The following is a 14389-nucleotide window of genomic DNA, read 5'->3' as shown; positions in this document are numbered from 1 at the left end:
AGCTGTGCCCACCGGGCCAAGCTTCTCCTCTCAATACGTGGGAACCAATCACTGTGCAGCAGCTCCTCCTCCAAGACTGGGCGGGTCTCTAATCCTGAGTGCCTAGGGCCTTCTCTTGTGTCTCGTCACTTCCCCACTTTTCCTCAAGCCAGCCCCGATCACCGGTGATGCTCACCACAATACTGGCTACACACCAGGTCTGCTGCTCCCGGGAGCCCTATTTTCATGAACGACTGGGCACACTCTCCCTGTTTGCCATTCCCTCAGACCCTAAGTTTGTGGAGCTCGGGGCTGAGAACCCTCAGCGAATTTTGCTTGCCCTTCAGTAGCCACGCCCCCGGTAGCTGGTGCAAGAGACCTCAGTTGTCAGCACTGGTGGGAGCGGTAGCCGGGAGTTCCGCGCCGCGAGTCCCGCGCCACTCCTGATTCCGTCGGTCTGGCTATCGTGCTCAAGGGAGAGCTGGGAGGGGCCCTTAAGGTTTCCCCGCTGTGTGGAGAGGGAAGGCTAGGGGTTTACACACCTGTCGCCACTGGTTTCAATGAAGTTATCTCCTCTGCCACATTCTGGTGACGTCAGTTCTCTGCCATGGTGGTATCCCATGCAAATGACGACAGTTCGTTCCCTTTGCCAGGTGACCAATGCAACGGGTGGGTCCTGACTGGCTCTCCCAAGCCCCATCTCAATCCTGTGGCCACTGCCTATGAAGGCTCGGTTGGCATTAACCTCCGCAGGTTCAGAAGGGCCTACCAGTTGTTTCAGCGGGATTGTTTAGTGCTGAGTCACAGCAGTTTGTCTGTGAGAAGCAGGCGAACGGGAGCTTGAATTCAGCCGATCCGGGCTTGGTGTGTGTTCTGAGAGGCCCAGACTGTTTGCCCCAGATCCACGTCAGCTCAACATTGCCTACTGATCCTGAGCAAACAGCATTTAGACGGTTTATGACTCCCTATGCCCGTGCAGCTGAAGAGGTCAGAGACTTGATTTCTCCACACCCGCCGCCATGTTGGATCTCGACCAGCTGTAAATTCTTTTAACTTTTGTTTATCATGGAAGGTTTTCATTTCATCTTCAAATCTGAAGCTTACTTTTGCTGGATACAAGATTCTTGGTTGGAATCCATTATCTTTCAGAGTTTGAAATATGTTGTTCCAGGATCTTCTAGCTTTCAGGGTCTGTGTTGAAAAAATCTGCCATTATCTTAATTGGTTTACCCCTATATGTAATCCAATTTCTTTCTCTTGTGGCTTTTAAAATTCTCTCCTTATTCTGTATGCTGGGCATTTTCATTATAATGTGTCTTGGTGTGGGTCTGTTGTGATTTTGCGCATTTGGCATCCTGTAGGCTTCTTGGATTTGGATTTCTGTTTCATTCTTTATGTCTGAAAAGTTTTCTGATAATATTTCATTAAACAGATTGCTCATTCCTTTGATTTGGACCTCTATGCCTTCCTCTATCCCCATAACTCTTAAATTTGGTCTTTTTATGCTATCCCATATTTCTTGGATGTTCTGCTCATGATTTCTTATCATTTTAACTGTGCTGTCTACATTCTTTTCAAGAGGATATACTTTGCCGTTGTTGTCTGATGTCCTATTTTCTAAGTTTTCTGCTCTGCTGGTGATGCTCTCATTTGTATTTTTAATTTGGTTTATTATTTCTTTCATTTCAAGAATTTCTGCTTGTTTTTTTTTTTTTTATAACCTCTGTCTCCCTATAGAGGTGATATTTTGCTTCTTGGATTTATTTATGTAGCTCATTGTCAAAGTGATCTTTCACTGTCTGTATTTTTTGACTAATGTCTTCTTTGAGATTCCAAAACATCTGTTCAATGTAAATCCTGAAATCTTTCTCTGTCGTTTTTTCTGCTGTTTCTGTTAATTATTCTAATAGCGTGTTATCTTGAATTGTTTGTGTTACTTTCTTCCCTTGTCTTTTCATGTTGCTCACATTTCTTTCCCACTCTGTGAGACTGGTGTGTTATTGTTTTTACCCTACAGATTTGTAGTGCTCTTGTATATTTCTAAGACCCCTCCTTTGTGGGGAAGGACAAAGTTGACATTTCCCAATATCAACAATACATCACCTATGAGTAAATTATTGTTATTAAGACACTTATAGTTAGTCTCATTGTCTAGAAAAGTTGGATTCGATTATTATTTAAAATATTATCAGTAGTTTCATAAAAGGTATACAGTTTCTGATGGCAGACAGAGAACTGGTGGTTGGGTATACGACATTATGTTAAGGTGAAAAGATGTGAAAATATGGGGTTGATATAACTTAGGAAATTTGGAGGATAATTCTAATGAAGAGGGTTAGTAGCAGGGGAATAGACAGGAGGTAATTTAGGGTAGACAAGTATGTGGGAGGACAGTAGAATGCATAAAAACAAACACATATCTGTATTTAGAAAATTAAAAGAAGTAAAAATATTAAAAATTAGGAGGATGAAAGAGGAAGAGAGGGAGGAATAAAAATAAAAAGGAAAGAAAGAAAGAGAAAAAAGAGAGAGAGAAAGAAAAGGGGGGCTTATGCAATTCCTCTATATTATATTATTCTGGAGACTCAGTTCTTAAAGTTCTATTTCATGCAAAATTCTTGGTTTCACATAGGTTGAGGTTGTGAGGACCAGAGGAGGAAGGGTAGATGAGAAAGGAAGAGGATAAAATGGAAGAGAAGAAAACGAACAAAAACAAAATCAAAAACCAAACAAACAAAAATACTCTTAGATTTTAGTTTTCTTCTCTTCTCTTCCAGTAGGTGGAGTTGTCTATTCCAAGCTTGAGTCTCTGCCCTCAGGGTGGTGTAGGTAACTGGTGTGAGAAGACTAGAGCTCTCCCTCTCTTGCCTGGAGCTTTCCTAATCTTGGTCTTTCTGAGTTGCTCCCAGTTTTTAGATTCCTCCCCTACCTTGCTTATCAGGTCTCAGCTGTGGGACCTCTTGCCCTCCGCCCTCTTGCCCTCCATCCTCAGATAGTGCCAGGTGGGCAGCACCCTGGCCGGACTGCGCTCCTGTTCTACTGAGAGCTTATTTTGTGCTGATACTCACTGTGCCGAGTTATCACAGCTGGGGAGAGTTGGAAACCAGGTACCTGTTCAGTAGCAGATCCAGATCTGCGCTGGTAGCCACTCCCACCGAAAGATGGTGAGAAAAGTTTTCCAAGATGGAGTTCGTCTGTTTCCCACCTTGGGGTGTCTGGTGAGGTGGGGTGTCTGGTGAGGTGGGACAGCTGGGATGTCCTCGTGCTGTGGCTAGAACGCAGTCGGGTGACCTGTGTGGGAGCGGAGCGTAGTCTGGAGTCTGCCGCTCTGCCGAGGTGCTGATTTGGTGTTTCTGCTCTCCCTCTTGAGAGCCACGCCTGTGCTCAAACTGCGGCCTTGGGGACCCAAGTCTAGAGTCTCACCGGAACACAGAGGCTCAGAGTTCTGCTTGGTGTTCGCAGCTCTGGTGGATTCTGAGAAAATCTTCTGTATGGGGTCCTGTCACATGCTCTGAGATACTGTAATCCATCAGGGTGAAAGCCCGTGGAGAAGCCATCTGAATAAAGTTTTCTCGGATTCATGCACAGAGCAGCCAGAAACTGTATCTCCTCTACTCCGCCATTTTGGATCCTCTGTGGACAAGTTCTTAAAAAATGGTTTCTGATGGTTTTGCCAAGTAAACTGCAATTCCTTAATCCTGCATCAATTGCTCTCTGGGCCTGGACAGAAAAGTATGAAATGGCTTCGGCAGGCAGAGCCCAACATGCCCGTTCTTCATTTTTTTTTTTTTTGTATTTCTAACATTCCAGGATATGGTGTTATTTTATTTTTTTAATTATTTTTTATTTATATATGTCAGCATAATGCATTATAATTATTATTACATATGTAGAGCCAATTTTTCATATCTCTGATTATATACAAAGTATATTCACACCAATTTGTGTCTTTATACATGTACTTTGGATAATGATGTCCATCACATTCCATCATCATTTCTAACCCCATACCCACTCCCTTCCCCTCTCACCTCTCTGCCCTACCTAGATTTCATCTATTCTTCCACAGTCCCCCTCCCTACCCCACTATGAATCGGCCTCCTTATATCAGAGAAAACATTCAGCATTTGTTTGTTTGGATTGGCTAACTTCATTGAGCATTATCTTCTTTAACTCAATCTATTTTCCTGCAAATGCCATGATTTTATTCTCTTTTATTGCTGAGTAATATTCCATTGTTATATATGCCACTTTTTTTATTCATTCATCCATTGAAGGGCATCAAGATTGGTTCCACAGTTTAGCTATTGTGAATTGTGCTGCTATAAACATTGATGTGGCTATGTCCCTGTAGTATGCTGTTTTTAAGTCCTTTGGGTATAGACCAAGAGAGGGATAGCTGGGTCAAATAGGCTTCCATTCCTAATTTTTCAAGAAATCTCCATACTGCTTTCCATATTGGCTGAACCAATTTGCAGTCCCACCAGCAATATATGAGTGTACCTTTCCCCATATTTTTGCCAACACTTATTGTTATTTTTCTTCATAATATCTGCCATTCTGACTGGAATGAAATGAAGTCTTAGAGTTGTTTTGATTTGCATTTCTCTAATTGCTAGTGATGATGGATATTTTTTCATGTATTTGTTGATTGATTGTATATCATCTTCTGAGAAGTGTCTCTTCAGGTCCTTGGCCCATTTATTGATTGGGTTATTTGTTTTTTTGGGGTGTTTAGTTTTTGAGTTCTTTATATACCCTAGAGATTAGTGCTCTGCATGTGAGGGGTAAAGATTTGCTCCCAAGATGTAGGCTCTCTATTCACCTCACAGATTGTTTCTTTTGCTGAGAAAAAAACTTTTTAGTTTGAGTCCATCCCATTTATTATTCTTGATTTTATTTTTTATGCCAAAGGAGTCTTATTACACATAATGGATAGTAGGGCCTACTTTTTCTTCTATTAGACGCAGGGTCTCTGATTTTATTCCTAAGTCCTTGATCCATTTTGAGTTGAGTTTTATGCATGGTAAGAGATAAGGGTTTAATTTCATTTGTTGCATATAGATTTCCAGTTTTCACAGCACCATTTGTTAAAGAGGCTATTTTTTTCCAATGCATGTTTTTAGCACCTTTGTCTAATACAAGATAATTGTAGTTTTGCAGGTTAATCTCTATGTCCTCTATTCTGTACCATTTGTCTACCAGTCTTTTTTTTGGTGCAAATACCATGCTATTTTTGTTACTAATGCTCTGAGGTCTGGTATAGCAATCACCACCTGCTTCACTCTTCCTCCTAAGGATTGCTTTAGCTTTTCTGGGTCTCTTATTTTTCCAGATGAATTTCATGATTGCTTTTTCTATTTCTATGAGGAATGTCATTGGGATTTTGATCAGAATTACATTAAATCTGTATAGTGCTTTTGGTAGTATGGTCATTTTTATAATATTAATTCTTCCTATCTAAGAGCAAGGTAGATCTTTCCATCTTCTAAGGTCTTCTTTGACTTCCTTTTTTAAGGTTCTGTAATTTTCATTATATAGATCTTTCGCATCTTTTATTGATTCCCAAGTATTTTTTAAGCTATTGTAAATGGGGTAGTTTTCCTCATTTACCTTTCTGAGGATTTGTCACTGATATAAAGAAATGCCTTTGATTTATGGATATTGATTTTATATCCTGCTACTTTGCTGAATCCATTTACTAGTTCTAGAAATTATCCGGTGGAACTTTTAGGGTCTTCTAGCTAAGAATCATATTATCAGCAAATAGTGCCAATTTGAGTTCTTCTTTTCCTATGTGTATCCCTTTAATTTCTTTTGTCTGTCTAATTGCTCTGGCCAGTCTTTCAAGAACTATGTTAAATAGAAGTGGTGAAAGAGGGCATCCCTGTCTTGTTCCAGTTTTTAGAGAGAATGCCTTCAATTTTTCTCCATTTAGAATGATGTTGGCCTGGGGATTAGCATATATAGCCTTTATGATGTTGAGACATGCTTCTGTTATCCCTAGTTTTTCTAGTGTTTTGAACATGTAGGGGTATTGTATTTTGTCAAATGCTTTTTCTGCATCTATCAAGATGATCATATGATTCTTATCTTTTAAGTCTATTGATATGATGAATTACATTTATTGATTTCTGTATGTTGAACCCCAAACTTGCATCCCTGGGATGAATCACACTTGATCGTGGTGCACAATCTTTTTGATATGTTTTTGTATTCTATTTGCCAGAATTTTATTGAGAATTTTTACATAGACCTTCATTTGAAATCTTAGTCTGAAATTTCCCTTTTTTGATGTATCTTTGCCTGATTTTGGAATCAGGGTGATATTGGCCTCATAGAATGAGTTTGGAAGTATTCACTCTTTTTCTATTTCCTGAAATAAGTTGCAGAGTATTTTTATTAGTTCTCCTTAAAAGTCTTGTAGAACTTGGCTTTGTATCCATCCGGTTCTGGGCTTTTGTTGGTAGACTATTGATGGCAACTGCTATTTTGTCACTTGAAATTGATCTGTTTAAATCATGTACATCATTCTGATTAAATTTGGGCAAATTATATGACTCTAGACATTTATGGATTCCTTTGATATTTTCTATTTTCTTGGAGTACAAGTTTTCAAAATAATTTCCAATTATCTTCTGTATTTCTGTGGTGTCTATTGTGATATTTCCTTGTTCATCACATATATTAGTGATTTGAGTTTTCTCTGTCCTACTCTTCATTAGCATGGCTAAGGGTCTGTCTATTTTATCTATCTTTTCAAAAAATCAACTTTTTGTTCTGTCAGTTTTTTCAATTGTTTCTTTTGTTTCAATTTCATTGATTTCAGCTCTGATTTTAATTATTTACTGTATTTTACTGCTTTTGGTGTTGATTTTTTGTTCTTTTTCTAGGGCTTTGAGATGTAATGTTAAGTCATTTATTTGTTGATTTTTTCTTCTTTTAAGGAATGAACTCCATGCAATGAACTTTCCTCTTAGAACTACTTTCATAGTGTCACAGAGATTGTGATATGTTGTATTTGTGTTCTCATTCACCTCTAAAAACATTTTCATCTCCTCCTTGATGTCTTCTGTAACCTATTGTTCACTCAGTAGTATATTATTTAGTCTCCAGGTGTTGGAGTGGATTTTATTTCTTATTTTAACATTGATTTCTAATTTCATTCCATTGTGATCTGGTAGAATGCAGGGTAGTATCTCTCCTTTTTTATATTTGCTAAGAGTTGCTTTGTAGCATAGTATACTTTCTATTTTAGAGAAGGATCCATGTGCTGCTGAGAAGAAAGTATATAATCTCACTGAAGGTTGGAATATTGTATATATGTCAGTTAAGTCTAAGTTATTGATTGAATTATTGAGTTCTATCTTTGTTCAACTTTTGTGTGGAGTATCTATCTAGTGATGAAAGAGGTGTGTTAAAGTAACCCAAAATTATTGTGTTGTGATCTATTTGACTCTTGAACTTGAGAAGAGTTTGTTTGATGAACGTCGATGCTCCATTGTTTGGGACAATTTATAATTGTTAAGTCTTGTTGGAGTATGGTTCCCTTGAGCAATATGTAGTGTCCTTCTTTGTCCTCTATGATTGACTTTAGCTTGAAGTCTACTTTGATATGAGGATGGAAACCCCTGCTTGCTTCCACATCCATGTGAGTTGTATAATTTTTCCCAACCCTTCACCTTCAGTCTGTGAATGTCTTTTCCTATGAGATAAATCTCTTGGAGGAAGCATATTGTTGGGTCTTTTTTTTTTTTTTTTGATCCAATCTGCTAGTCTATGTCTTTTGATTGTTGAGTTTAGGCCATTATTATTCAGGGTTATTATTGAGACATTTGTATTCCCAGCCATTTTTGTTTATTTTTTGGTATTTAATGTGACTTGGTTTCTCCTCTTATTAGATTTTCTTTAGTATAATACTTCCCTCTGCTGATTTTCATCATTGTTTTTCATTTCCTCTTCATGGAACATTTTGCTGAGAATATTCTGTATTGCAGGCTTTCTAGTTAAAAATTCTTTTAACTTTTGTGTATCATAGAAGGTTCTTATTCATTATCAAATCTAAAGCTTAGTTTTGATAGATATAAGATTCTTGGTTGACATCCATTTCTTTCAGAGCTTGGTATATGTAGTTCCAAGGTCTTCTGGCTTTGAGGGTCTGGGTTGAATAATCTGTTGAGATACAAATTGGTCTCCCCCTATATGTGAACTGATTCCTCTCTCTTGTGACTTGAATCTAAAATATGAAATATGATATGTCAAGAGCTATGTAATTTTTTGAACAACCAATAAAAAATAATTTTAAAAAGATTCTATCCTTATTCTGTATGCTAGGCATTTTCATTATAATGTCCCTTGGTGTGGATCTGTTGTAATTTTGTACATTTGGTGTCCTATAAACTTCTTGTATTTGGTTTTTTCAATTCGTTCTTCATGCTTGGTAATTTTTTAATATTATCTCATTGAAGAGATTGTGCATTCCTTTGGTTTGAAATTCTGTGCCTTCCTCTATCCCAATAACTCTTAGATTTGATCTTTTGATGCTATTCCATAATTCTTGGATATTCTGGTCATGGTTTCTTACTACTTTAATTGTGTGATCAACTTTATTTTCCAGATGACAAAATATACTTTGTCATCATTATCTGTTGTTCTTTCTTCCAAGTGATATGGTTTGTTGGTTATGCTTTCTATTAAGTTTTTTATTTTATTTATTGTATCCTTCATTTCAAGGATTTCTGACTTTTTTTTTCAGAGTCTCTCTTTCTTGAAGTAACCTTTTGCTACCTGTATTTGCTCTCTTACCTCTTTGTTGGAGTGATCAATTTTGCCTGTAATTGCTCATTTAGGTCATTCTTTAATTCACAGATAATTTTAATTATGAACCTTCTGAAGTTCTTCTCTGACATTTCATCAACTTTGCTGTCCATGGGTTCTGTTATTGTAGTATCCTGGTTTGTTTGGGGCACTTTCCTCCCTTGTTTCTTCATGTTGTCTATGTGTCTTCCTTTCTTGTAGTGTGTATCTGAGATATTACAGTTTCTTCCTTATATTCTTGTAGTACCCGTACAGATTGTCTGTACCTCTCCTTGATGTTGAGCTTCTAGACCCTGCTGGTGTCCTTCAATGTATGCTACAGAATCTAAAGGTGGTGGTGGCAATAGCCGAGGTAACTCAAGATAATAGGTAAGGTGCCCCAAGATGGAAGCAATCTCTTACATAGATGGGACTGAAAGGGTGGGTCTCACAGTCCCTTTTGGATGCCTGCTCTGAGATGCAGCTGCTTCTAGGCCCTGTCTATTGTCAAAAATTTAGGGGCTACGACATGAAGAAGGCTATGGTGATGACGGTTGTATCCCAAGATGGGAGTGGGTTAGGCTTAGGTTCCCAGATGTGGGGGAGTTGGCAGCAAACTCAGACCTACCCTTTACCTGGGTCCTGAGCAACTAAGTATTGTTGGATCTGGGCTGGGCCTGGGCTCCTCTGGTAGTCTGCTGGTTGGAAGAGGTGGTCCTGTGCCAGAGGCTAGGCTTTCATGGGTGTCTTCCCAGCACCATTTTTTGAAGAGGCTATCTTTTCTCCAATGTATGTTTTTGGTGTCTTTAAAAAAAATTGTTCTTTTTAGATATACATGGCAGTAGTGTGTATTTTGACATATTATACATACATGGAATATAATTTCCCATTCTTGTGGTTGTGCATGATGTGGAGTTACACTAGTCATGTATTCATATTTGAACATAGGAGAGTTATGTCCAATTCATTCTACTGTCTATTCCCATCATTCCCTCCCTTCTCTCATTTCCCTTTGTCCAATCCAATGAATTTCTATTCCCACTCCTCCACCCCCACTCCCATTGTGTGTCAGCATCCATATATCAGAGAGAACATTTGGCCTTTGGTCTATTAGTGTTGGCTTATTTCACTTAGCATGATTGTCTCCAGTTTGGGGTACCTTTGTCTAATATGAGATAACTGTATTTATGTGCATTTATCTCTGTGTCTTGTATTCTATTCCATCAGTCTTCATGCCTGTTTTGGTGCCAATATCATGCTGCTTTTATTACATAGAATTAAGATATATATTTTAAATGAATAACTATAAAGTGAATATTCATGTAACTACCACTCAAATCAAGAATTATTCCCTTGATAGTTAACCATCATGATGCTGTCCAATTACAACCCCATCGTTAGACCTCAAATTACATTTCCAACATTATATCTTATAATATTTAATTGTCACATCTCCTATGTTCACTTAGAATATTTTTTTCTTTTTTGAAAACATGTAAATAGGTTATAAATTTACTTGCTCAACATTATATCTGTAAGTTTCATCCACATGGCAACTAGATAGGGCCACACTTATTTTTATTGCTTAGTACTACATGACTCCATTATATGAATACACTGCAATTTTTCTGGATCCAATCTACTGTCGGTGGCATTCCCCTCCCCTAAGTCCCAACATATTTTTGCTATTATGAAAAATAGTGCTGTGGAAATTCTCATATTTGTGTCCTGTTAACCAGGAATAAAATTGCAAAATATAAAGCTTAAATATCTTTCTGTAACACAATCTTCTGCAGAATGTTTTGGCCAATCTGTATTTCCTCCAGCAACCACAGAAATTCCTGTTGTCCTGCATCTTACCAACACTTGGAACTGGAACGCTATTATCCTGCCTAATGCTTAAAAAAAAAAAAACCTTTAGCCATTCTTGTGAATATTATTTTATAAAATGATGGTCTATTGTTATGGTTTTTATTTAAGTTTTCTTCTTATTGATGAGGCCAAGCATATTTACATATTTCTAAGTCATATAGAATCTCTGAAATGAAAATGATTGTTATCTTCTCCATTTTTTTCTCTCGAATTTGTAGTCTTTTTCTTATTTCTGTAAGATAATGTGTGGTATAAACCTTTGTAAATTATATACATGATTCTACTTATTTAATGTTCAAAAAAAGTTATCAATTCATGGCTCTATGCTACTTTTCATTAAATTTACCCTGTTTAATTGTTTTCTATTTCTTCTTGCATCTCTGATCTTCCTTCCCATTTTTATTCTTATCAAAAATAAAACCTTTACATTTTTCTTAAATTCAAATCTTCCAGTAACAAATTTTTGTTGATGATGATGATGATGATGATGTAATGATTTATTATTTCTCTCTTGATCACTGAAAGATAATTTCATGGATATAGAATTATAAGCTGGCAGGTTTTTTTTTTCTTTAAGAACCATGGAATTATTATTCCACTGATTTCTGTATTTTATTGTTGCTATTAGGAAGTCAGTTGAACTCTCTCTTTAAGGAGCTATCTTCTTAGAAGATCATGTGTTTTACTTACTATGAAAAGTACCTTGATGTGTATGGGTTTGATTTTCTCTTTATTTATCATGATTAGCATTCATAAATCTTCCTGTATCTCTGAATTGGTGTCTTCATCACTTCTGGAAGATTCTCAATTATTTATTTAAGTATTAGCTATGTCACCATTTTCTCCTCTCACTTCTGGGACTCTTAAATCTAGCTATGCTTGTCTTTTATGTTTTGCTTTTTCAAATATATTTCCCTTTTATATTTATTTCTCATTTTTAAAAATTTTTGTATCTCTGGATACTTTATTCTGACCTAGGTTCCAGTTCTCTAATTGTCTTTTTAGCTGTGTTTAATCTATTTACAAACCCATCCATGGAGTTTTTAACTCCATTTATTGTTTTGTCCACGTTTCTACTTGATTTTTGTGGGGGGGCTTATAATTTATTTTGTAGAATTGTGTAATTTTTGCACTAATTCTTCATAAGTTATGCAACTTACAAATATCTTCTTCCAGTTTGAAACTTCTTTTTTCACCAATTATAATATCTTTGATATTTAAAAATCATTAATATTATTATAGTCAAATTCACAATTTTTTATATTTGATATTTTTTATTTTGTCTAGAAAATATTTTCTTATTCTAATATTTTAGTTACATTTAAATGAAATTTTCCCTAAGAATTTTTATAAAATCCTCATTTAAGTTACTAATTTCATCAGAATTGCATTTTTATATGGTAAGATGCATGCATAAAATCTTACTTGTTTCTTTGCCAATGCCAGTTATTGAACAAAGCCTTTGCCTACTCAGGGATCTGACTTGATACTACTGTGAATAGGTCTTTTCTTTACTTTCTATCTTATCAATTTATCTATATTTTCATTAGAAATAAATGTTTTTATTACTGAAGATCTTTATTTCATTTTCTACAACAGCTGACAAGCTTTTCTTGGGCATTATCTTTCATATAACTTTTATAATAGCTTTATTGTGTACTATTAAAAAATGTAGAAATGTGATGTGAATCTGATTGGAACTTTAGAATTCAGAATTGATTTCTTTATGCTACACTTTTGCAAGTCTAATAGTACTGTGGGTATCCATTTATTTAGCTTTCATGTATTGTCTCTTAATAATATAGAGTGGTTTTATAGGTAGAGAGCATATGCATACAATTATGTACGTAAATATATGTGTGTACATATGATATAGAAAAACCTTATTGACTTCTGTATATTGATACACATAAATTTCTCTATTATTTTTAATTTTTCTGTAGTAGTATTAGGTGCTTCAGTGTAAATTATCAAATAAATCATTCCAAATAAAGGCAGTTCATTTACTTCTTTTCAATCCTATGTGTATAATTTATTTAATTTCTTATGACATTTACTTTACCTATATATATGATGTCTTCTTCATTACATTTATAAGCCATTTTTGTCTTTTCTTTTTTCTCCATTTGTGCTATCATTTTTGCCTGTAACATTAGGTTATTTTTCAAAGAAGCAACTTTTGACTTTGTTGATCTTCTCTGAGTTTATTCTAATGTTAGTGTCCAAAACTATACATTTCCCCTAAAGAACTGTTATTATTTTATTCAATGTCATTTATGTTTAATATTTTCAACACAATTTATTTCTAAGAATAATTTTTAAAGATATTTTAATTTCATCTTAACCTGTAAAATTTTTATCAGTTAATTTTTAAATAAGAAAGTTTTTATTTATTTTATGATTTTGAACTTATAAATTAAATATTTTCAGGTCACAGAGTCATGTAGTACTAAGCAATAAAAATAAGTGTGGCCCTATCTAGTTATCAACTTATTATCATTTTAAAGTATTTTTGTGTCCTTGAGAATATCAAGTTTTCTATATGTTGATTATAGGATTAATAAATATAAAACTATTGTGTTCAAAATACTTGATGATTTTTTTTTCCTGCTTGATCTGTCAAAAACTGGGAGAGATTTGTTGAAATTACTCATGACATTGGCAGATTTAATTCCTCCCTCTGACTTTGTCTATTTTTGCTTTATATATTTAGAAACCATTATATGAAGTTCACATTTGTTTTAAAATGTTATATCTTTTGAAATTTTAGATTACATAGTAAACTTTTTCATACTTATTAATTTCTTTATTGTTTCTATGACACTACCCTGATTTGTATTTTCTCGTATCACTGATTGCTTAGGCCTGAGCTACAGACGCGGCCCCTGGAATTAGGTAGTTTGTGTCAGCATCACCTAACCACATGGGTTAATAATGAAAGATGGATGTTTTCCAAGAGGAAATTAGGGGTTCTAGTAAATGCACTAAGTAAGTACAACAACCTCTAAAACTAAACCAGTCATCTTTTTCCCATCTATGTCACCACAATTTTTTATCCAGGGTCACTCCTTCTTTGGAATTGGAGACTATATTTAAATGCAACTTGGCCTATACAACTTTTATCTCTGGGTCTGCACTGAAGTGGGAGGATCTGAGGCGAGTTGCGGTAAGATTTTGTCCTTTTCCTTCTTGTTTCCCTAAACCACAACATTTAGGATGATAAGTGTACACTGTTACTTCAACAGCTATTATTCCAGATACTTACATTTAAATTAATTATTTCACTAAGTTGTCTAGGATAGTTTCACCAGTTTCTGAGATCTGAAAAAGTTATGAATAGCAAAAGTGTTCTATCTTACCACCCAAGGAGGATTCTTACCAGAAGACATATTAGTAAAAGTTGAAGGTTTTATCTGATATGCAGAAGCTAATCCAAAATAAGCTGGGGGTGGGATAAAGAACAGAATACAAGAAATGTCAGTGGAATAGACAAAGAAGAGTGAAGGAAAGGGAGGAGAGATGGGATGAGGAAAGACAGTTGAATGAATCTAACCTAATTTTCCCATGCACATACTTGAACATACCATAATGAATCTCACCATCATGTACACACACAAGACACTAATTAAAAAAAAAACTATAAGTAAGTCAATGTCAAAAACATCAGTAGGACAGAGGGAAGGGAACAGAGGGAAGAAGGAAAGAAGGGGAAGTACTGGGGACTGAATACGAACAATTTATA

At 35.7% G+C, this 14389-nt stretch overlaps 1 protein-coding gene across 1 annotated transcript in view; it reads left to right on the top strand.

Annotated features, from left to right (window-relative positions):
* Kcnu1 (potassium calcium-activated channel subfamily U member 1) overlaps window positions 1-14389 on the top strand; it is a 176779-nt gene that overhangs the window by 59516 nt on the left and 102874 nt on the right. The window contains exon 11 of the mRNA XM_046463883.2: window positions 13708-13813. Within this exon, the coding sequence (XP_046319839.2) occupies window positions 13708-13813 (106 nt within the window). The remainder of the gene's footprint in view (window positions 1-13707; window positions 13814-14389) is intronic.

This window comes from Marmota monax, unplaced genomic scaffold, assembly GCF_021218885.2.
Source record: "Marmota monax isolate L192 unplaced genomic scaffold, Marmota_monax_Labrador192_F-V1.1 WCK01_AAM20220418_F8-fsc00224, whole genome shotgun sequence".
In the NCBI taxonomy this organism is placed as follows: Eukaryota; Metazoa; Chordata; class Mammalia; order Rodentia; family Sciuridae; genus Marmota; species Marmota monax.
The sequence above is the reverse complement of the archived record's forward strand: the minus strand, read 5'-3'. Positions and strand labels throughout refer to the sequence as shown.